This window comes from Grampus griseus, assembly GCF_964374135.1.
Source record: "Grampus griseus genome assembly, chromosome: 7".
Taxonomy (NCBI): Eukaryota; Metazoa; Chordata; class Mammalia; order Artiodactyla; family Delphinidae; genus Grampus; species Grampus griseus.
This window is the reverse complement of record NC_139001.1, coordinates 70,111,110-70,134,988: the sequence shown is the minus strand read 5'-3', so window position 1 is coordinate 70,134,988 and position 23,879 is coordinate 70,111,110. Positions and strand designations below refer to the sequence as shown.

Below are 23,879 nucleotides of genomic sequence, written 5' to 3'. Positions count from 1 at the left end.
AGGAAGTTAAAAGGGTTATCATGAATCACTTATATCTGGAATCCAAAAAAAGTCAAACCTGTAAAAAACAGAGAGTAAAATGGTGGTTACTAAGGAATTGGAGGGGGGCAGATAAGACTGACGGTGTTTAAATTTGTAACAAGTAGTAAAGCTAGAGATCCAATGTACGGTATGACAAATATAGATAATAATATTGTACTATAATTATTTAATGTGATAAATATGACTACAACAATCCTATTACAATATATAAATGTATCAAAGTAACACACTGTACACCTTAAACTTACAAAATGTTACATGTCAAATTCATTCAATTTAAAAAAATCAAATAAACAAAAAATAGTAGGGTTATCATATGAGAGTCCATTTTTTTCATGTGAAATACAAGATAAGGTCATCTACTGAGTGAAATGATTTTAGAATATTCTGAAAGTGGTAATAAAGACTTGAAAGCTTCAGTTAAGAAAAGAAAGAAGAAAAATTTTGCATCCAGCCTTCACCATGAATTTTTGGTGGTGTCAATCCATGTTTGCTGGTTATTTTTTCATCAAGTTTCTTGATATAGAAGTAGAACAAGTGGGTGGCCAAATCCAGGATTAAGAGATTGTAGAGTTAAGAGTAGAAGAATTTCTGGTTAGGTGGCCAGAAAGTGCATACTAAAGCAATTGAAATTATGTGCTTTGCGATACAAGCTAAAATCAGAAAGAAGCTAATCTAGGAGGAATCTAACAGACTAAGAACAAAAAGAGGGTTTATGGCTGAAGTGTTCATGAAGTGAGAGAACAGATATAGAGGGAGTAGAAGAATGTGAGAGTTCAAAGGATAGGTTATTGTCAATGAGTAAATATTAATGTTTAGGATCTTCTGTCTTCATAATGAGTCATAAAAGTGGGTAGCTGGAATGAGATTGAGGAATTCAAGAAACTCTAAGACTAGAGCAATTCTCCTAGAATGGTGGTAGTTTTAGGAGCATTTAGAGAGACTGTCGTGAAAGGAAGAGCAAAAATTCTTGAATGTGAGGAAATGACTAGTATCTTGGAAGATAACTGTTTTGAGGAGAGACTGGTATAATTGAATGCCTTGTGAATGGTCTTTTGCTTAAGTTTAAATGAGTAATGGCCCAGAAGTGGCAGTAATGAAGCAAGATCATACTTATCTTTTTGTTCTCCCACATCTAACTCCATCACCCAACCCCTGTGGTTTGATATGACACTAGACAGCTTCATATGAGGGGGTTACAGAGGCATCTGTATCCTCAAGAGACAACATAATTATTCCCATTTTAATGTGAGATGCCAGGCTTGCTGAAATGCACATTCTTAACCACTGGACCACCAGGGAAGTAACATGGCCCTTTCAAAAGAACAAAATAAATTTCCAGAAACAGCTCCTGAAGAAAACATGCATCAGACTTAATAGACAAAGACTTTAAAATAACTGTTGTAAATATGCTCAAAGAGCTAAATGAAGCCAGACTCAAAGAACTAAAGGAAATCGGGAAAGCAATAATATGAACAAAATAAAAATTTTACTAGTGGGGTTCAAGAATACACTTGAACAGGCAGAGTACATAATCAGTGAACTTAAAGACAGGTCATTTGAAAAAATGGAGCCTGAGGTACAAAAAGAAAAATGAAAGAAAAGTTAACAGAACCTAAGGGACTTATAGGACACTATCAAGTGCAGCAATATATGCATCAAGGGAGAAGGAGAAGAGAGAAATTCTTTTGAAGAAATAGATTATTTGAATAAATAATAAAACTTCTCAAGTTTGAGGAATAACATGGATATACAAATCCAGGAAGCTCAACACACTTCATGTAGGATAAATCCAAGAGTCGTACATCAAGACAAATTATAATCAAACTGTTGAAACACAAAGGTAGAATCTGGAAAGCAGCAGGAGGAAAGTGACTCATCATGTACAAGGGAGCCCCAATTAGGCTGTCAGTGGATTTCTCAGCAAAAACCTTGCAGACCAGAAGACAATGGGATGATGTATTTAAAGTATTGAAGAAAAAAAACTGTTAACCAAGAATTTTATATCTGGCAAAACTGTCCTTCAGAAATGAGGGAGAAATTAAAATATTCCCAGACACACAAAAGTGGAAGGAGTTCATTACCCCTAGACCTGACTTACAAGAACTGCTAAGGAATGTCCAAGTTGAAGTGAAAGAGTGCTAGAGAGTAACTTGAAGCCAAGTAAAAATATAAAGTCCTCTGGGAAAGGTAAATACATAGACAAATATAAAAATCAGTATTATTATAATTTTGGTTTGTAACTCTGATTTTTATTTTCTACAGGATTTAAAAGACAAATGTATAAAAAATAATTTTAAGTCTATATTAATGGGTACACAGTATATAAAGGTAAAATTTGTGACATTAATAGCAAAGTGGGGGGCAGAGCTATAAAGGCATAAGGTTTTTGTATGCAGCTGAAGTTAAGTTGTTGTCGATTTGAGATAGATTGTCATAACTTCAGGATATTATATGTAATCTCAGTGATAACCACAAAGAAAATATAAAATATTCACAAAAGGAAAGGAGAAGAGAATCAAAGTGTGTCACTACAAAAAACCAACTAAATACAGAGGAAGGCAGTAGCAGAATAAATGAGGAACAAAATGCTATAAGACATACAAAAAATAAAGAACAAAATGACAAAAGTAAGTACTTCCTTGTGGGTAATTACTTTAAGTATAAATGGTCCCACCCTACTCAAAAGACATAGATTAGCATAATGGATAAAAAAACTGGATTCCACTATGTGCTGTCTATAAGACTCACTTTAGATTTTAAAACATGCATAGATTGAAAATGAAAGGATGGGAAAAGACTCCGTGCAAATAGTAACCAAAAGAGAGCAAGTGTGGCTATACTAATATCAGACAAAGTAGACTTTATGTCAAAAATTGTTACAAAAAAAAGGAGGGACATTACATAGTGATAAAAGGACGGTATCAAGAAGATATGACAGTTATAAACATATATGCACTGAACATCAAAACTCAAAAATATACGAAGCAAACATTTATAGTATTTAAGGGAAGAAATAGATGACTCTACAGTAACAGTAGGCAGCTTCAATATCTCACTTTCAACACTTCCATTAATGGATAGAACAACCAGACAAAGATGATCAATAAGGAAATAGAAGACTTGAGCAACATCATGGACCAATTGGAAATAGCAGACATATACAGAATAGTCCACCCAGCAGTAGCAGAATTCACATGTTTTTCAAGTTTACATGAAACATTCTCTAAGACCATATTTTAAGCCATTAAAAAGGCACCATAAATTTAAAAAGATTGAAATCATACAAAGTGTCTTTTCTAATCACAGTGGAATGAAACTAGAAATCAATGGCAGAAGGAAAACTAAGAAATTCACAAGTATGTGGAAATTAAATAACACACTCTTAAATAACCAATGGGTCAGAAAAAAAATCATAAGGGAAATTAGAAAATATCTTGGAGACAAATGAAAATGAAAGCACAACATACCAAAACTTATGGGATGCAGTGAAAGCGTGCTGAAAGGGTGAAGAAAGATCACAAATCGGTAACCTAACTTTACACCTTAAGAAATTAAAAAAAGAACAAAATAAACCCAGAGCTACCAGAAAGAAGGAAATAGTGAAGATTAGAGCAATGATAAACAAAATAGAGACTAGAAACTAATAAAGCCAATGAAACCAAGAATTGGTTCTTCTAAAAGATCAACAAACTTGACAAATCTTTAGCCAAATTGATTAAGAAAAAGAAGACTCAAATAACTAAAATCAGAAATGAAAGAGGGGACAATACTACCAAATTGGATAACCTAGATAAAATCGACAAATTCCTAGAAACACACAACCTACCAAGACTGGAACATGGAGAAATAGAAAATCTGAATAGACCTATATCTAGTAAAGAGGTTGAAACAGTAACCAAAAATTTACAACAAAGAAAGCCCAGAACTTAATGTCTTCCCTGGTGATTTCTACCAAACATTCAAAGAAGAATTAACACCAGTCCTTCCCACACTCTTCCAAAATATTGATCAAGATGGAACACTTTCCTAACTCAGTTCTATGAAGCCAGCAACCCTAATCCCAAAGCCAGACAAAGGCACTACAAGAAAACTACAGGCTGATATGTCTTATGAATATTAATACAAAAATCCTCAACAAAATACTAGCAAACGAAATTCAACAGCATTTTAAAAGGATTATACACTTTGACCAAGTGCGATTTATTCCTGCAGTGCAAGGATGGTCAAGTCAATCAGTGTAATCAAAATTAGTCAATGTGGGCTTCCCTGGTGGCACAGTGGTTGAGAGTCCTCCTGCCGATGCAGGGGACATGGGTTCGTGCCCCGGCCCGGGAGGATCCCACGTGCTGTGGAGTGGCTGGGCCGGTGAGCCATGGCTGCTGAGCCTGTACGTCCAGAGCCTGTGCTCCACAACGGGAGAGGCCACAGCAGTGAGAGGCCCGCGTGCCGCAAAAAAAAAAAAAAAAAAATCAGTCAAGGTAATACACCACTTTAACAGAATGAAGAGGGGGACAAAAACCACAGGATCATCTCAATTGATGCAGAAGAGTTGATAAAATAACACCTTTTTTTTTTAATAAAAGCGCTCAACAAACTAGGACTAGAAGGAAATTATTGCAACATAATAAAGGCCATATACGAAAAACCCACAGCTAACATAATACTCCATGGCAAAAGACTGAAAGCTTTTTCTCTGAGATCAGGAACAAGACAAGGATGTCCACTTTCACTACTTCTATTCAACATAGCACTGTAAGTCCTACCCAAAGTAATTAGGCAAGAAAAGCAATATCCAAATTGGAAAGGGAGAAGAAAAATTATTTCCATTTGTTTCCAGATTACTTGATCCTGTGTGTAGAAAACCCGAAAGATTCCATCAAATAAACTATTAGAACTAATAAACAAATTCAGCAAAGTTGTAGGGTACAAAGTCAACACTCAGAAATCATTAACATTAAACAAACTGAAAAGGAAATTAAGAAAATTCAATTTACAATAGTATCAAAATGAATAATATACTTAACAATAAATTTAACCAAGTAGGCGACAGACTTACACACTGAAAACTACAAAATGTTGCTGAAAGAAATTAAAAGAATAGGGAGTTCCCTGGTGGCTTAGTGGTTAGGATTCCAGGCTTTCACTGCCGTGGCCCAGTTCAATCCCTGGTCGGGGAACTGAGATCCTGCAAGCTGCACAGAACAGCCAGAAGAAAAAAAAATTAAAAGAAGAAACATATGGGGGAAAGTCTGTGTTCTTGGGTTGGACCCTTACCTTTCACCATATACAGATTAACTTAAACCTGATCAAAGACCTAAATGCGAGAGCTACTATAAAACTCTTAGAAGAAATCATAGAGGGAGAGCTTCATGACATTGGGTTTGGCAATGACTTCTTAGATATGACACCAAAAACACAGACAACAAAAGAAAAATTAGGTAAGTTGGACTTATCAAAATTAAAACTTTTGTGCATCAAAGGACGCTATCAACAGAGTGAAAGGCAACCCAAGGAATGAGCGAAGATAATTGCAAATCATTTATCTGATAAAGGATTGATATTTAGAATATATAAAGAGCTCCTACTCTCAACAACAAAAAACAACTTGATAAAAAAATAGGGAAAGGGCTTGAATAGACATTCTCCAAAGAAGTTACACAAATGACCAATAAGCACATGAAAAGATGCTCGACATCATTAGGGAAATGCAAGTTAAAACCACAGTAAGACACCACTTTGTACCCATTGGGATGGCTATTACAGAAAATTAAATTAAGGGGCTTCCCTGGTGGCGCAGTGGTTGAGAGTCCGCCTGCCGATGCAGGGGACGCGGGTTCATGCCCCGGTCCGGGAGGATCCCGCGTGCCGCGGAGCGGCTGGGCCCGTGAGTCATGGCCGCTGGGCCTGTGTGTCCGGAACCTGTGCTCCGCAACGGGAGAGGCCACAACAGTGAGAGGCCCGCATACCGCAAAAAAAAAAAAAAAAAAAAAAAAAATCAGTGTTGGTGAGGATGTGGGGAAATTAGAACTCTTGTACATTGCTGATGGGAATGTAAAATAGTGTATCCACTGTGGAAAATAAATGATGTTTCTTCAAAACAAAACATAGGATTACCATATAATCTAGCAATTCCACTTCTGGGTACATACCCAAATGAACTGAAAGCAGGGATTCAAAGAGATATTTGTATGCCCTTGTTCATAGCAGCCTTATTTAGTGGCCAAAAGGTGGAAGCAACCCAAGTGCCCCTCAATGGATGAATAGATAAACAAAATGTGGTATATACATACAATGGATAGACTAGTTGGATTCAGAGAGACAGAAAGTAGTAAGGTGGTTCCTAGAGGCTGGGGGAAAGGAGTGGGGAATTAGTGTTTCAAAGGACAGATTTTCAGTTGGGGAAGATGAAAAAGTTCTGGAGGTGGATGGTGGTGATGGTTGCACAACAATGTAAGTGTACTTAATGCCGCAGAACTGTACACTTAAAAATGGTTAAAATAGCAAATTTTATGTTACATATATTTTACCACAACTTTCAAAAAATCTATTACCAAAAAACAAAAATCAGTGTAGCCTAGATTCTCCTGCTATCTATGTTTTATTGCTGTTCACCTGTCATTCATCAGTTTGTACAGACTCGCCTGCCTTTTACCACTTAGCTGTCCATACTCCAAGTCAGTTCTTCTCACAGCATTTCTTCTAGTTCACTGCAGTTTAAGACTCAGAAGCTCCTCTTTGAAAAGTCAGTGTGCTACATCCATTTAAGAACATTCTGTCAAGCAAAGACATCTGAGCATTCCAAATCAATAAAGGAGACAAAGACAAATAAGGCAGGTAAGTGATTTTTTTAAAATACTATTGGCCAAAATTACAAAAGCAGCACATGCTTATTGAAAAAAATGCAAATAATCCAAGGTACACAGAATATAAAGTGATGGTCCTCTCCCTCACTTCCCAGAGGTAATCATTGTTAGTAATATATGTATATCCTTCCAAAATATGTGAATCATGTTTTTTCAAAAATGGAGTTATGCTAATTTGAAAAAGGTTTTAAATTTTTTTAAATATCTTTATCTTCACCATCATCATCACTAAGATTTATTGAGGCTTACGTTTCCCAAAGTGCTTCACAGTCATCTGATTTAATCATTTTACAGCTCTTATGAGGAAGAATTATCTTTCATATGAGGAAACTGAAGTACAAAAAGGGTGAAAAAACTTGCCCACAACCACATCACTAATAAGTAGTAGAACTATGATTTGAAAAAAAAAATTGCTTGACCACAGATTTCATGTCTATGACTTCTTTGCCTAAAATCATCCATAGTCTTTCAAGTTCACACATACAGAACTACCTCATTCCATCTAATAACTGATCATCTTTCTTGTACTACCTCTTACTTAAAGCACTATTTTTCTTTAACATTTCAGATACCATATTTGATTTTTCTCATTCCTTTTTGGGTTGCATTTCCTCATTCTTCTCTGTAGGTTTATTCTCTACTACCAGGTCACTAAACGTTAGACTTATTCAAGGCCTTCTTTGCATCTTTATATTCTTGTATGAGCTATTTCATCTTCTCCTATGGCTTCAAATACCTATGACAGTTACTCTTAAATTTATCTCCCTACTCCAGATTTACTCTCTGAGCTCTAGACTCATATATCTTTTTTTTTTTTTTTTTTTTTTTTTGTGGTACGCGGGCCTCTCACCGTTGTGGCCTCTCCCGTTGCGGAGCACAGGCTCCAGACGCGCAGGCTCAGCGGCCATGGCTCACGGGCCCAGCCGCTCCGCGGCATGTGGGATCCTCCCGGACCGGGGCACGAACCCGCGTCCCCCGCATCGGCAGGCGGACCCTCAACCACTGCACCACCAGGGAAGCCCTAGACTCATATATCTTATTGTCACTTGGAAGGCACGTTAAACTGAATGTCAGACCTGAACTTATATATCCACTATTTTTTTCCCACCTATACCATATTAATAGAGTAATGAGTTTTATAAGGTACCGTGTGGAATAATACTGCCTTTTATTTATCCTAAGTTACCTCAGTTAAATTTCAAAGGATGATCCTTCATACAGCTACTAATATCCTACTATTGATCGTCAAGTATATTTACTTTCCCTGGCCCCTAAGAGGTGTTCTTCTCTATACCAAATTTTCCATTGTTACATCTAGGCACTCCTACCACCATGACATTAAATTGTTTGTCTTAGAACCTCTAGTCTGTAAGAAAACATGACTATTTTTAGCTCTTCCTTACAGTTTAGCCTTTATTCTAGACCATATTAAAATGGCAGGTAATCCCAGAAAATACTGAACCAATTTTATCCTTTTCCCTCCTTCAATCCTTAAATTCATATTACTTCAGAAAGCAGAAAGGAGAATTAACTTTTTATGAATGAGTATATTTTACAAGAGTCACATACTTTATATGTAAATACTCCCAGCCCTACAAAGTTGGCATTGTTAGCCCCGTTTTCAAATGAAGAAACTGACACTCTCAGAAATAAGTTAATTTTTTAACATAAGTGGCAGAATCTATACTGAAACAGTTTATCTGACTCAAAAGTCCATATTCATTATACTAACCTAGTTAAATCACAGCCCATTCCAGGTTTTCAAACCGTTTTCTTCCCATTGCTATAAATAACCAAATATAATCTTCCCTATCCTTGGATAAATCCTTACTTTGTGATTTATACATCTCTTACTAAGAGAGCCTAGAGTATAAAGTTTGCCATTCATATTTCTTTTATTCATCCTACAAATAATTTATGATGTTCCAGGAACATAATAAATGCTAGGGATTCAAAGATACATAAAACATAAAATGTACCTTTTAAAGGATTCACAGTCTAATATGGCTTATTCTGTTTCTTGCTTTGTATAAGCACTTAGGTATACCCAGACTAAAAGGTCTTCTGACTGTTGCAAAGTAGAGGAATATTTTAATCACGGTAGCCCCTGACATAAACAACTTTTAATGTGCTTGAAGGATAAGAGAAGAGATTATTATATAAGGCAGTGATAGAGTTGGCTTGGCCTCTGAATTTTGTGCAGATAGAATAAGCTATTGTTACAAAGAGATCAGGAAATACCATGCTTAAATAAGGTAGAAGTTTATTTCTCTCCCATGTAACAGTCCAGAAGTGAGTAGCCAGGGCTAGTTAGGCAGCTCATTCACCCCTAAATTACAGTTTCCCTCTCTGGAGTCACAGTGGCTGCTCTACTTGTTATCATTTCCCTGCCAGTAAGAAGAGAGAGAAGTGGGGAAGAGCAAACAACTTCCTTTTAATGATGTAGTCCAGAATTTGGACAGGTCACTTCTGTTCATACCCCGTTAGCCAGAACTTAGTTACATGGTCACACCTAGTAGTGGGGAAGGCCAGTAAATATATTCTCTAGCTGGATGATCATGTGCCCACTTAAAGGTCTATATTACTGGGCTTCCCTGGTGGCACAGTGGTTGAGAGTCCACCTGCCGATGCAGGGGACACAGGTTCGTGCCCCAGTCCGGGAAGATCCCACATGCCGCAGAGCGGCTGGGCCCATGAGCCATGGCTGCTGAGCCTGTGCGTCTGTAGCCTGTGCTCTGCAACGGGAGAAGCCACACAAAAAAAGTCTATATTACTAAAAGAAAGAATGAGAATGCGTATGTGGTAATAATTAGCAGTCTTTGCCATATCTTGTGACTGACTAGTTAAGTTGCCTAGGGAGTTTCAAATATCACAAGATTCCACAGTGTGGAATTAAATATTAAATCAGTTTTATTATACCAAGTTGCTTATCACTCATTTCTGCCACTGTCCTGTGGGAGAAACCAAATATATTTTTAAAAGACGTAAGTACCCTCTATTGTTTCTTTGACCAAGAGAAGAATCTTAATAAAGTAATAAAAACATCTGAAAATTTAAAAACTGATTGCCAATTTGAAAGTCAGATTACCATATTCATAAATGATTAAGTTACAGAAAACTTCCTGCGTTTGATCTGCTTGTCCCCAGAGCCTTTGTATTATGTAATCAGAAAATATCTTCTTGTTGAGAAAAGAAGTATTTGTCTCTTCTTGCCCAGTTCTTGATTAAAAGAGAAATATCTACAATAACTTGTATACAAAGGATGAAATTTTCTTAATTCTAAAATAGTTCAGATGCTGTGCTATAAACTGCTTTTTCTTTGTACTGATAAGTAAGTTGAAGGATATAAAATATTTCAAATCATCCTGTGTGCTAAGCAAAGAGCCTTATTGACTAACCAGTGGGTATAAGGTGAAAACCTCAAATAAGACTAAATTTATGCTGTCTTTTTATCATAAATTACAGTTCTAAATGTTTTTCTGACAATAAATGTAAAGCCATAAGGATTATGCTGTCAGATTGCTTTATTCTAGAGCTAGTCTTGACCCATGTGAAATGTAAACTCTCAAGGCTTATGTTACCCATAAAAACTTGTAAAACATGTTTTAAAGGAATGCATAAAGGCGTAACATGCCTTTATTTTATGTACTACTTTATTTTAAAATGCCTTTACTTTCACTTAAGATGTGAATGGCCTCATTATTGTTTACTACTCTTCCTTTTTACCTTTCTTTGCTCCTCAAAACATTTATCTTGGTGTAAAGTGTCGGTAGGAATAAAGTAGTTCACTCTTTTTTTTTTTCTACTGAAGCTACTGGTATTAGAATAAAGGTGCTTCTGGCTCTTTCTGATCGAAGCCTTATTTCTTCTATTGTACATTGTGAGTACTTTGCCATAAACTTGTTTTCCACCTATTAGAATTTAAAATGTTTGTATCCTTTGTTCCAGGCCTTAATTTTCAGAAATATGTCTTGTTAAAACTTTTAGGCAGGTATGCTAGGATATATATTCAAGAAGATTCATTAATAATTAGGAATATTTAAATTATGATACCCATTCAAAGATTATTTTGAGCACCTACTCAATGTATTGTATCAGGAACTGCTCTAAGTTACTGGGTCTACAATGAGCAGCAGAAATGCTCCCTGCTTCATGAAATGGTGGCACAGACTAGTTAAGCAGAGACTAGTCAAACAATCCTGTGAATGTAAAGTTTCAAACTCTGATAAGTATTAGGAAGAAAAGTAAACTGCTTTTAAAATGTCTGTTAGGGATTTGACCTAATTTAGAGAAGACAATTTTTATGAAGTGATTGTGGAAGGACAAGGTTGGGGGGCTTTCCAGGTACAAGCCCCGTTGGCCTAAAGAACTGAAAGTATAAGGGAAATAATGCAATGAGAAGAGTCAAGGGCAAGACTTTGTAGAGTTTTAGAGGCCATATTGAAGATTTTTGGGTTTTTATTCTATAATCAGTAGGGAGCCATTTAAGGTTTTTTGGGGGGAGGGGTGGGAGGAGGAAAGAGTGGGTCTTATGATTAGATTTACATTTTGCAAAGAACACTATGGCTACAGTGTAGAGAGTGGATTGGCTGATAGATTTAAGAAGAGCAGTTAGGCTGTTGCAGTAGTTCATTAATGTTGGATGCTTGAACTGTTATGTCTACATTGGAAATGAACAAGTGGATAGATTTGAGAGTATTTAAGATTAAAATTGACACTTGGTGGTGGATTGGCAATAGAACGAGGAAAGGTCAAGGATGGTTGTAGCTTTCTGGATAAATAGCGGTGCCATGTATTGAGAGAAGGAATGCTAGAAAAGGACCGATTTGGTGGGGTTGCGGGGGGTTTGAGGGGTTTGTTAGTTGGAGGGAGGAGATCATCGGATTTGAGTAAGTAAAATTTGAAATGCTTTTTCAGGAGCACTTGACCACATAGATATAGAGTTCAAAGGAGGGTTCTGCTAGAAGGAGAATTTGAAAGTCTGGGAAATAACCAACCACTGGAAATGAGATTGCCCGAAGGGAGAATATATAGCAAAAAGAGGACCTTGGTAGAGCTAGATAGACTCACATGAGTCTAGCCATGGTGCTTATTTAGGGTCTTGGGCATTGTGGTCAGGCAAACCTGTATTCAAATCCCAGCTCTACTACCTACTGAGAAACCTTGAGCAGGTTATTTTGTAACTCTTTGTGCCTCAGTTTTCTCATCTATAACATGTGGGAAATAATCTCAGAAGGTTAGTTTAAGGATTAAGTGAGATAGAGAAAATAAAGCTCTCTAATTTCTGGAGCATAGTAGTCAGTGAAATGATCATATGATGATGATGTGTTGATGAAAAATTTGGTTGCAAAACAGTTCACATTTTAAAAAAAAGATACATACACATGTACACGGAAGTTTTGAAAGGGCAAATGCCCAAGTGTCAGTAGTAATTACCTCTGAGGAGGAAAGGAGAGCAAAGTAAAGGAAGAGACTGTCACTTTTACTTTGTATGTATCTGGGGTTTTGTTATGGTGGTAATGGTGGACATTTTGTTGTTTTTTGCATTGTTTTCAACAAACGTGCTACTTTTGTAGTTTTTAACGACAATTTGTTTCTTAATCATTTCTGAGCCTATTTTGTCTCTTTGTAAACTTTGAACAACCAGAGTTTGTTTTTTTGCTTGACAGAATGTTTTTGATTCAATGGAGATACCACACTGATTTCTTGAAGAGAAGCTTCTGAGTCCTAGATTACAGTGAACTAGAAGGACTGAGAAACTGGCTTAGAGCATGGGGTGGTTGTGTGGTAAGTCTGGTGACAAATTGCCTATGTACGGTGATAATCAGAGCTTTAGTTAATGGACATATGCACTACATGCTATAGTAATAGATATTATGTGGAAACGTTGTTCATTATTACAGGAAAGTAACTAATGTTTGCAAAGAGCTTATTATGTACCATAATAAGCAATCTCCTTCAATCCTGTAAGTAAATATTATTTTCATTTCAAAGTGAAAGAAACCAAGGCTCAAAGAAGCTGAATAAATTAATCAGGACCAAAATGCAATATTGTAAAATAAAAATAGTTTACCATTTGGCATGCAGAGAAATTGGTGACAGCACTGTCACTTAATAGTAGATAATCAGATTGATAATCTGATCTGTCAAATTGCAGATCTCCCAGGTGAGTCTTGGTATCAGGAAGGTGGGAGAGGGCAGGGTTTATAACTTCTTAGTTATGGGAGAATATAGCAGAGAATGGTTTAGCAATGAGCCGTGTAAACCATATCTCCGAGTTTTTAATCCTATACCGTCTCTTTTTTTTTTAACCTAAAATTGAAGTTGGTTTTTAGTTTACCAAAGTTTCAAGATAAGACAATTAGTTTGTGTCTGAAGTGTTATGTATTGGAATAATTAATATTTAATTATCTTCCTTCATGAACTGTGGAGCTCCCTATTGAGAGCTTTTGTGGTAGCCAAGCAAATCCTTCAATAAAGCTTTTGTCCTCTTTGTTAATCTTGGAACAGTTTGAAAGGTTTTTAAACCAAGGCTTTTTCTTTTAATCCATTCAATATTTACTAAAATTTTTATTCTTTCTATACTTAGAGGAAAAGAATGGTATGTCTCAGAATATTGGGATTAGTTCTTGAGGATGAGAAGAGATAATGTTTGACCTATTTAGAGAATTATGGATGACTTAAGGACACTTGAACTTTTTTTCCCATTTAGGAAATACGTGCTTTGGAAACTATGAAAAATGAGAATTTTCAGTATCAGCAGTAGGAAAAAATTCAATTTATAGAACTCTATATTAATATTTATGAAACCCATGAAAACTTGAGCAGCTGTATGTCCAAAATTATAGAGAATATGCTGCCTTAGTTTTGAAGATGGATTGAAATTTTGCCTGGATAAAGGGACATTTCTTAAGATAAGCTTTCTGCTTTATTTATGATAGTCGAGAGTATGTATGGACAACCATTTTTAGTAAATTCAAGATGTGTACTGTATTTAATCACCATTGTTTTAAGTTTTGCTTTTGAACACTGAGAAAGAATACAAAGTACATTCTGGCACCAAGTACCTAAGTACCTGTTTACCTCTTTAGATGCTGATAGACCACTTGTTTTGCTAGTCTTTGGAACTGGAAGGAGTGTCAAATACACAGAAGCCAGAGTCATCTCGGCCAGATGGTGTTTGATACAGATGGATGGTTAGTTGTCATGCAGATCTCCTAGTTGGTAACTTGTTGCTGCCATCTGACTCAAAGAATCATTCACACACACTGGCTGTCAAAAGCATCTTCTCTTCTGTCTGTTTTAGCTGTCATGTCTGTGCTCTGTACAGAAGTGTTGACAAGACATTGCTGTTGTACGTTTTCAATGTGGTTGTTAGTGATTTTTCTGTTTTGTTGGGTCTTTGGTAGTGCTGGAATGTACTTGCTTTTTAATTGTACTGTTTTTTTTAAAAAAAATACTGTGACAGTGCAACAATTATCTGACCTTTTAAAAAGACTTTTCAGATAGTAAGTTTGTTAACATCTGTTCAGTGAACAAAAGCATTTACTAAAAAGAAAAAAAAAACCAAACTTCTTGTTCCTGTTAGTTTCCAAACATAGCAAGTAAACTGAATTCTGCTGGTTATTTCCCAGTTTGATACAGTATCCTCTTCTGGACTTCCCCTCTCATAGCCTTGTGGTCAGAAGCTTTATACTATTTTCTAAATATGTATTTTCTCTTCTCAAATTAGTACGTTTTTTTCTGATAGTATAAGCTTCCCTTTTTTTCCAGAAAAAGAAAATCTTCAGACATGGCCTATTTTTTTTGCATCCATCTTCTGAAACTTAATTTCCTTTTGTCTTATTTACCTACTGACCTACTGTCTCTATTTTTCCTATTTTCCTTATAGAAATGTAAGCAAAACCTTATCTCCATTCCTTCAGGTTACTTCTGAAGGCATATCTATTTCTCTTATATTTCCTTATAAAACTTAGTTTATTTATTCGACTAATATTTATTGAGCATCTCAGTGTGTGCTAGGTACTCTGCTGTACTCTGGAGATGGGGTACTCAGGAGAAAATAGTCTCTGCCCTTGAGGAGGTCATAGTCTAAAGGGAAATCATACATATAAACATTTAGGCTAGACTACTGTAATTGATATAATGTAAGTATGTGGAAAGAACAGTAAAAGAACATGGGTCATTGCTGTTCTATTTCCCCTGCTATACTTCCAGAGTATTGGTTTTTAAATTATTACAGAATTTGCTTAAGTTTATAAAGTACTTTGTTAAGTTGTTTAAGAAATAGTTCGAAACTTCAACTTGAAATTATTGTTGATCTATAGATTTTTTTTCCAGCTAATGAAAACATTTTCAGCATTATTCATTTATTGTAATATGTTATATGCAGATGTGCTAAAGTACATTTTTAAGCCAGAAACTAGAAGATGAAAATTACCTGGCAGAGGCTTTCTGAGTTGGTTCCAAAAGAAAATACAAGTCATTTGTTTTTTCATTAAGGTTGGGGGAAAATATATAATACATGGAGAATGGACTGAGGCTTGAATAACTTATACATTTATTCTGGGCCCGTCTCTAACTTACTAAGTTTTTTGTACTGGTTACTTAATGCTGGATAGTAGAATATATATAGCTCTCAAAGAATAGTGAAAGAATGGGTAATTTTTCGTTGATATTTATGAAAAGCTTTGAGTTCTTTAGAGAAAGTTCTAAATACACAGAAGTAGGTAGTACAGACTGTAATATCAGCGTGTTTGCTGATTCCTCAGCCCTGGTGGCTCTGTGTAGCCAGGTAAATTTAAAGTATTACAGAATTTGCATTAGAGGTTGAAACCCTTCTTACAGTCAACCTACCCACTCTTCCTAGGGGCTTGGATGTAAGTTTATGTAGGAATAAGAAGTCTTATTTGGGGAAGCCTGGCCCTCGACTGGAATTTGGTATCCAAGGTTCTGTTCTCAGACTCCTAGTCATAGGACATATGGTTCAGACAGATTCAAAAGACTCATTCTTTTATTCATTATAATAAAATTTACTTGGATTTTCTTTTAATTGGATTCTTTATTTTTTTTATTTTATTTTTTCAATAAGCACGTACTGAATTCCTCCTATGCGTAAGTTACTTTGCAGAGTTCTATGGGAGTATCAAGTTATATGATACCACCCTCAGGCAACATGCAAAGACAACACACCAGTTGGGTTATTTACCAGCTTTGTCAGTTACTCATGTGTGAAGTGTAATACTTATAAAATTTCACCTTTTATTTGGGAAAATGTGGTATTTTGCTTTCATTTCTTAAGCTAATTTACTTTGGGAATCTAGGAACAGCTGTGTATATAAAGAACTTTAGGTTTATAGATCTCTGAAAATAATAGAGCTTCATTAATTTTGAACTTTGATTAAGTATCAATTCAAAATAGTATATTTAGTATCTATTGAAGGACAGTCCAAGATTATTAGAACCCCATTTCATATTTCAAGGAATTTACAATTTAGTCATTTATATGTTCTTCTAGTGATAGAAATTGTTAAAGAATTCTCTATTATTCTTTGGTCATATATTTTTCAGACTTCGTGTTAATTTGATAATTGTAATGGAACGTTTTCAAATTTCGGGTTTGCAACATTTGTATTCTCTAATGCAAACTCCTGTTCTTCTTTCATTGCTTAATTCTCACAGCCACTGCAATGAAATAGTAAGGTGAATGGATTAAAAATATAAGGGAAATTGTGGTATTTAAGATATCCACTAGAGATTAACCATGTGTTCTCTTGACTTCTTAAAACTTAATCTTAGAAGTTTCTGATCAATATATTTTATAATTTGTACATGTCCCTTTGATTTTCATAGTGTTTTAGCTATAGCTACTTCCTTTGTGTTTTTGTACTCTAAAAGTAAATTCAAAAGTGTGTTTATTTAAAAGACATGAAATCTTCACTTTTTAAAGTTAGTGGGTATTTTTATAGAATAACTTTAATATCCATTTTGTCATTCATGCTTTTTTTGTTATTATTAAGGATTAAATTCTAAATTATAATTTTTATCCAAGAAACTATACGTTGAACTCCTAACTGAAATTTCTTTAAGAAGATTTTTAAAATTTTACAGTGTTTAAAGCATTTTAAATCACTTATGTGTAATGATTATAAATGCATTATTGGATCCTATTTTTAGCTCATAAATAAATGCTCCAGTACCTGGGAAATGGCAATATGGGTAACTCATATCTATATGTAATTATTAAGGGGCAGTAAATGTATGTACATGTCTGTCAGTAAATATCAGGCTAACTGGTTTTTATGTCAGCAGACTGAGAACTATGAGCAGAGAATACGTGAGCAACAGGAACAGCTGTCACTTCAACAAACTATTATTGACAAGCTAAAATCACAGTTACTTCTTGTGAATTCCAGTCGAGGTATGTTCATGTTAAATTTTTATTTATTTCTTAAACCTCTGGGAGAAAAGAAAGATGGAAGTTAAGTTTTTCTATTTTATTTCTCCATTGTTTTACAGTAGTTCTGATATTTTAATAACTGTGGTACAGTTACATTTATTTAAGAAATGAACAGTTGCAGGAAATGGGAAAATGGACATTCACATATATTATCTGGTGGAACTCTTAAGTTGATAAAACTTCCTAGAAGACAATTTGTCAATAAATAGCAAAAGCTTTTAAAATGTCTGTGCCTTTTAAACCAAAAATTCAAGTCCTAAGAATATATCATAAGAAGATATTTCTTTAAGTACTCAAGGTATATATGCAAGGATGCTCATCACAGTATAATTTCTAATAATGGAAAACTAGAAATAAATGTTCAACAGTTAAATTACAGTCATTTGTGTAGTGAACAGCTATGTAGCCAAGAAAAGTGATAATAGGTGTTCAGTTACAAACATGAGACATATTCATGACATATGGCAAACTGAGCAAAGCAAGATAAAAAATAAATGTAATTTTATCTATGCAAAAAAAAAGATTCTTTTGTGAATTTATATGTATTGGAAAAGAAAAATTCTGATAAAATATAAACCAAAATGTTAATAGGAATAATTCACAGATAATAAAAACTGTGGGTAGCTTTTATTTTTTTTATTCTTTTCATCATGTCTGCATTTTCTCATTTTTTAATAATAAGCATAGAGTATTATGCAAATAATTATCATAAACAAGAAATGCATACCTGAAAATATGACTTAAATAAAAGTTTAATTACATTGCTGATGATAAGATACAAAGAACATACTTCTAGTTTTCTAAATTCTACATATTTTATATACTACTGATATTGGAAGAGTAGGGGTTTTGTGCGTTTAGTGGGAATGAAAGTAAAAAAATATGAATCAAATATGCCAAAATCTAAATGGGCAAATTGTCAAAGTAGCTATTATCTAAAGAATTTTTTAAATTCATAGTTTAAAATCTCTACTCTTTAAAATTAGGGATTTGGGTTTGTATTCTTTTTACTTTTCCAGGTGGTACCAAAAACAAGGATTTCCCACTTATGTCTAAGAGGTTTTTGTCTTACAGATAACAGTTATGGCTGTGTTCCCCTGCTTGAAGACAGTGAAGCAAGGAGGAATAATTTCACTCTGGATCAGCCACATGATAACGTAAAATCACGAATACCAAAAGAAAAAGAATCAAAGGTAGACTGCGCTGCCAGTTTATTCCCTAAAGGAAATAAATGAGAAATCGGGCTTCTTGAATTATTTAGTCAGTATTCTGTCACATTTGGGATGGGCAGGAATGGTGGAGAATCATTCAGCTCTCTTCACCCCCACTCCAATTTCCGTTTATCTAAAACTGCTAGTAAACACAAGAAACTGTGCCACTGGAACATGTTCAGGTTTATTTTGCAAAAGACAAAATTCAGAAACAGTGATTCTGAGTTTTAGAATACAATTTTGTGATAGAGCCTGTTATAGTACATTTTAAAATCATTGAACTACTATAAAATGCTGACATAAATTTAGTGCTTAAGTAAATAATATTTGCAGACCATTTTCCTGTTTCAGAGACTTCTAAATGTCATGATTTATCATCAATTTTTAGTCAAAATTCTTATATTTATTCCAATTATAACATTTCTCTGAAAATAATAAAATATCTGCAGTTCAAGTACATAGAAAGTATTTTTGAAAGTAGCAGTCTTGATTAGAACAAAGGGGATAATGTGAAAGGCTCTAAGATATATTAATAATTTAGTTTATTTTGAATTTGGATAATTTGTTATTATGAAAGTTTTAGAGTTTGTCAATTAGTGTTCAAAGAGAACCTTCAAACAGATTTCTTTTTTAAATTATGTTTGTTTTAATTTTGTAAGATGTCTTTATGTCTCAAATATATATATATCTGAACAGCTGGGCTGAAATTAAGTGTAAGTAACAGAAATGATGTCAAAGGTAGCTTATTTCCAAAAAATTAATAATGTTGCATCAATTATAACCTTATTTGTTGACAGACCACAAGAGGGAAAAATATAAAGCTCCAAGTAGGAAATAAATCTAAATTCAGTGAGTTCTCTTAATTATCTTTACTAACAGGGGAAAGATTTATTTGACAGCTACGTATTTAACTCTTTGAATAGCTCATCAACTCAATCTTTTTGTATTATAATAAAAATTAGCAGTTTTATATTTCAGTTTTCTAATCTTCCTTTATGTATCTAGAGCCAAAGTGCTAATGAGCACTAAACATATAAAGGATTAAAGGGAAGAAATATATTCTAAAAGAATGGATAAATTGGATTTATTGAGTATTTAAGAGCTGGCTATATATGCGTTACAAAAATTAGTCCTAATTTAGAAAAATACTGGCCAATTGAAATTAAAATCTTTTCCATTGGCATATATGTTGATCTGAGCTAATTAAGTTATAATTAAATACACTTTTAGGTAATACAATTGAAATCCTTTCCTGAAGGAGTTTGATTGGCATGGATATCATTAAGGTTTTTCCAAAATGAAAAAATTCCATATTGGTTGCTTGCAATTATGTCAAAGTATGCATGTATACACAAGACAAAACCTAGAAGGTAGTATGCAGAAATGGCTAAGATAATGGCACAATTTTCTGTTTTCAATATGCTTTTATTAGCCTTCTCAAAAACGAATTGATTTTATTTTTTTTACTGAAGTATAGTTAATTTACAACATTATGTTAATTTCTGCTGTACAGCAAAGTGACTCAGTTATACATATATATATATTCTTTTCCATTATGGTTTATCATACTGAATATAGTTCTCTGTGTCATGAAAAACTTAACTGATTTTAGAAATTACATTCCCAATCAGTTGGCCTAGCCTCTGTAATGAATTAGTGAGTTAATAGAAACGTTTTGAACGAACAACAGAAGGAGGCTACTGCTAACCACTCACAGTCCTTTCCTCCTCCTATTTGGTGGGTAGTTTGAGGACTGTTTACCTTGTTTGGGACTTGGATAGGTTATTTGAAAAGGGAAAGACCCCCAGACATTATGGCAAATGGCAACTATGGCTGCCTTGGAAAATGAGACACATAGAGTGGAGGAGAAAGGAATATGTTGAGGGAAAAGAGGACCTTTTAGAAAATTGTATTTGAGAAACATGAAACGTATAGTTTAGTCTGTTCATAGAAATCCTACACAAAGAGCATGCAAGAGTCCTTTGATTTCTAAAAGGACATAAAAAAGTCAAGGTCGCAGAACCTGTGTCATTGGATGACCCTTAGTATTCTGCTTGTAGTTTAGTGACATTAGAGGAGAAGTACTCAGTTTAATGGAAAACTTGAGTTTCACCTCTTGTACACCACTGTAGTTTGTACAGTATTTCTTGTTGAGATAGGATTCATTGTATTATCTATCATATAACAAAGTACCGGGCTTCCCTGGTGGTGCAGTAGCTGAGAGTCCGCCTGCCGATGCAGGGGAAACGGGTTCGTGCCCCGGTCTGGGAAGATCCCACATGCCGCAGAGCGGCTAGGCCCGTGAGCCATGGCTGCTGAGCCTGCGCGTCCGGAGCCTGTGCTCCGCAACGGGAGAGGCCACAACAGTGAGAGGCCCGCATACCGCAAAAACAAAAAAACAAAACAAAGTACCCCAAATTTACCCCAATATATAGCAACAACTATTTATTAATCACTTTTTGTGGGTCAGAAATTCAGAAGTGACTTAGCTGGGTAGTTCTGATTCAGGATCTTATGTGATTGAAGTCAGAATGTGGCCAAGGGCTTCCAGTCACCTGAAAGCTTAACGGTGGTTGGAGGATCCACTTCCAAGATGGCTTACTCCAAGATGGCTGTTGGCAAGATACCTCACCACATGGGCCTCTCATCACAGTGTGCCAGCTATCTTCCTCAGAGTAACAAAGAAAGAGATCCAAGAGAGCAAGGAGGAAGCCACAGTGCTTTCTACAAGCTAGTCTCTAAAATCACACCTTTGCTTCCACTTTATTCTGTTCATTAGAAACAAGTCACTAAGTGCTCCAGAGATAAAATAAGTTCTTCTTTAAAAAAAAAAAAGATTATCAAAGATTTTGTAGACCTACTGTATTTAAAAGCATCACAGGGGGACTTCCCTGGTGGTCCAGTGGTTAAGACTCCGTGCTCCCAATGCAGCGGGCCCGGGTTTGATTCCTGATCAGGGAACTAGATCCCACATGCCACAACTAAAAGGGCCCACATGCCACAACTAAGACCCAGCACAGCCTAAATAAATAAATATTTTTAAAAATAAAAATAAAAGCATCACAGGGATTGTTGATTGTGGTATACAGAAGAGGGTACCAAAAGATCAAGGGTGTGCGTGGGGGCAGCATAGTACATCATTTACCATATGATAAATATTGATGAGAGTTAAAGGAACCTGGCAGAATTTAATAATGAATTTGACTCACCTGAATCCTATTGTTATTCATCTCAGAGGAAAGAAATAATCATAGCTTATTATCTTGAGAATAATTTCAAAAATTCTAATATGAATATAGACTTTCCAGTGGAGATTAGCTGAGCAGTGCTTTAGAGCACCAAGAAACTGTCGCATGTTATTACTTTAAAAGTTAAAAATTGTAAGAAATCAAATAACACAAAAATGCATACACTTATTCTTGGCAAAGACTACTATCTTGTTTGCAGGACACCATTGTCAGACATAGTAACATATGTCATGATAGCAGTTATTATTTAGCAAATTTTATATTTTAATATAAATACAAATTCTGAGAAGGGATCGAACCCAGGCCCCCCTGCAGTGGAAGCGCAGACTCCTAACCACTGGAATGCCAGGGAGTTCCCTTGGATCATTTTTATGATCTTGGAAATGAGATTTTTTTATAATACGGCTCTGGGAACCACTTCAGTTGCAAACTAAATGCTACCCTAGGTGTGTAGGGTGTGACAAAAGATTTTGTCATCTTTCTATCCCTTTTTTTGTGTGGAAGTTATACAAAAGTCCTAGAGTGTTTTGACACAAGAAAATATAGAGAGCAAAAATGTAGAATACATAAAAGAATTTAGTGATGTTGGTAAATTTTCTTCACTCATTCATTCAATAACTCTAAACTGCCCTCTGATTTAATAACCAATATAGACGTTATTGAATGTTATAAAGTTTTTTCAGATTCTAGGATCCGAGATACAAAGTATATATTATATGAGTTTATTTGAACTTTTAATTATTTAGAGACCATGTGTTCATGTGTATAGAGATGTTTTTATGCTTTATTTCTGATTTTCTATATATAATTTATTCTTTATACATCTTTTTTCATCTGAGTTATACGCTTTAAACAAAAGTTTAAAAGTACAAAGAATGGGGCTTCCCTGGTGGCACAGTGGTTGAGAGTCCGCCTGCCGATGCAGGGGACACAGGTTCGTGCTCTGGTCCGGGAAGATCCCACATGCCGCGGAGCAGCTGAGCCCGTTAGCCATGGTTGCTAAGCCTGCGCATCCGGAGCCTGTGCTCCACAATGGGAGAGGCCACAACAGTGAGAGGCCCGCGTACCGCAAAAAAAAAAAAAAAAAAATACAAAGAATGCAGTTGTTACTGAAAGATGCCAGTTAGACAGTTGGCAAATTTCTAATGTAGCTATCATTGTGATTAGATCAGCAGATACATGGTAGCTTTGAGGAGCAGGAAAGATTTTATAGGTTTAGAATAGTAAAACAGTAATGGAGCTGTGGAGCTGCCATCAGTGCTAACATTAAGGAAGTAGGATGTGCTGTACCTGTCAATTGCAAGTAAACATAGAAGCTCTGATATGTTTGAAGAAAGCTGATGTCTAAAAATTCGCTTGTCAATCAGTTAGACAAGAAGTTTTTGGGGTTTTTTTTAACATCTTTATTGGAGTATAACTGCTTTACAATGGTGTGTTAGTTTCTGCTTTATAACAAAGTGAATCAGCTGTGCATATACATATATCCCCATATCCCCTCCCTCTTGCACCTCCCTCCCACCCTCCCTGTCCCACCCCTCTAGGTGGTCACAAAACACAGAACTGATCTCCCTGTGCTATGCGGCTGCTTCCCACTAGCTATCTATTTTACATTTGGTAGTATATATAAGTCCATGCCACTCTCTCACTTCGTCCCAGCTTACCTTTCCCGCTCCCCGTGTCCTCAAGTCCATTCTCTACATCTGCGTCTTTATTCCTGTCCTGCCCCTAGGTTCTTCAGAACCATTTTTTGTTTGTTTGTTTTTTTAGATTCCATATATATGTGTTAGCATGTGGTATTTGTTTTTCTTTTTCTGGCTTCACTCTATATGACAGACTCTAGGTCCATCCACCTCATTACAAATTACTCAATTTCATTTCTTTTTATGGCTGAGTGGACAAGAAGTATTTATTGAACTCCTTCTATTTTCCCAGTCTTGCTAGTCCTTGATAGGAATACCAAAAAAAAAAAAAAAAAGAGTAAGATCTTTCCCCTTTAAGGAGCTACAATCTGGTTGGGGAAACAAAATTTGGAGACCCAAAGCAATTAGCAAGC

The 23,879-nt window shown here is 35.3% G+C and overlaps 1 protein-coding gene across 4 annotated transcripts in view; it reads left to right on the top strand.

Annotated features, from left to right (window-relative positions):
• The window catches only part of TANK (TRAF family member associated NFKB activator), a 72,679-nt gene that overhangs the window by 22,655 nt on the left and 26,145 nt on the right, over positions 1–23,879 (top strand). For 3 of the 4 annotated variants that reach the window (XR_014296961.1, XM_082657729.1, XM_082657730.1), the window contains exons 3-4: positions 17,220–17,328; positions 18,442–18,560. Coding sequence is in view for 3 of the 4 variants with exons in the window: in XM_082657729.1 (XP_082513855.1) it covers positions 17,220–17,328; positions 18,442–18,560 (228 nt within the window). In the remaining variant the exon portion in view is untranslated. Of the gene's footprint in view, positions 1–13,999; positions 14,105–17,219; positions 17,329–18,441; positions 18,561–23,879 lie in introns of all 4 variants that reach the window. The other variant, XM_082657731.1, reaches the window with a different exon arrangement.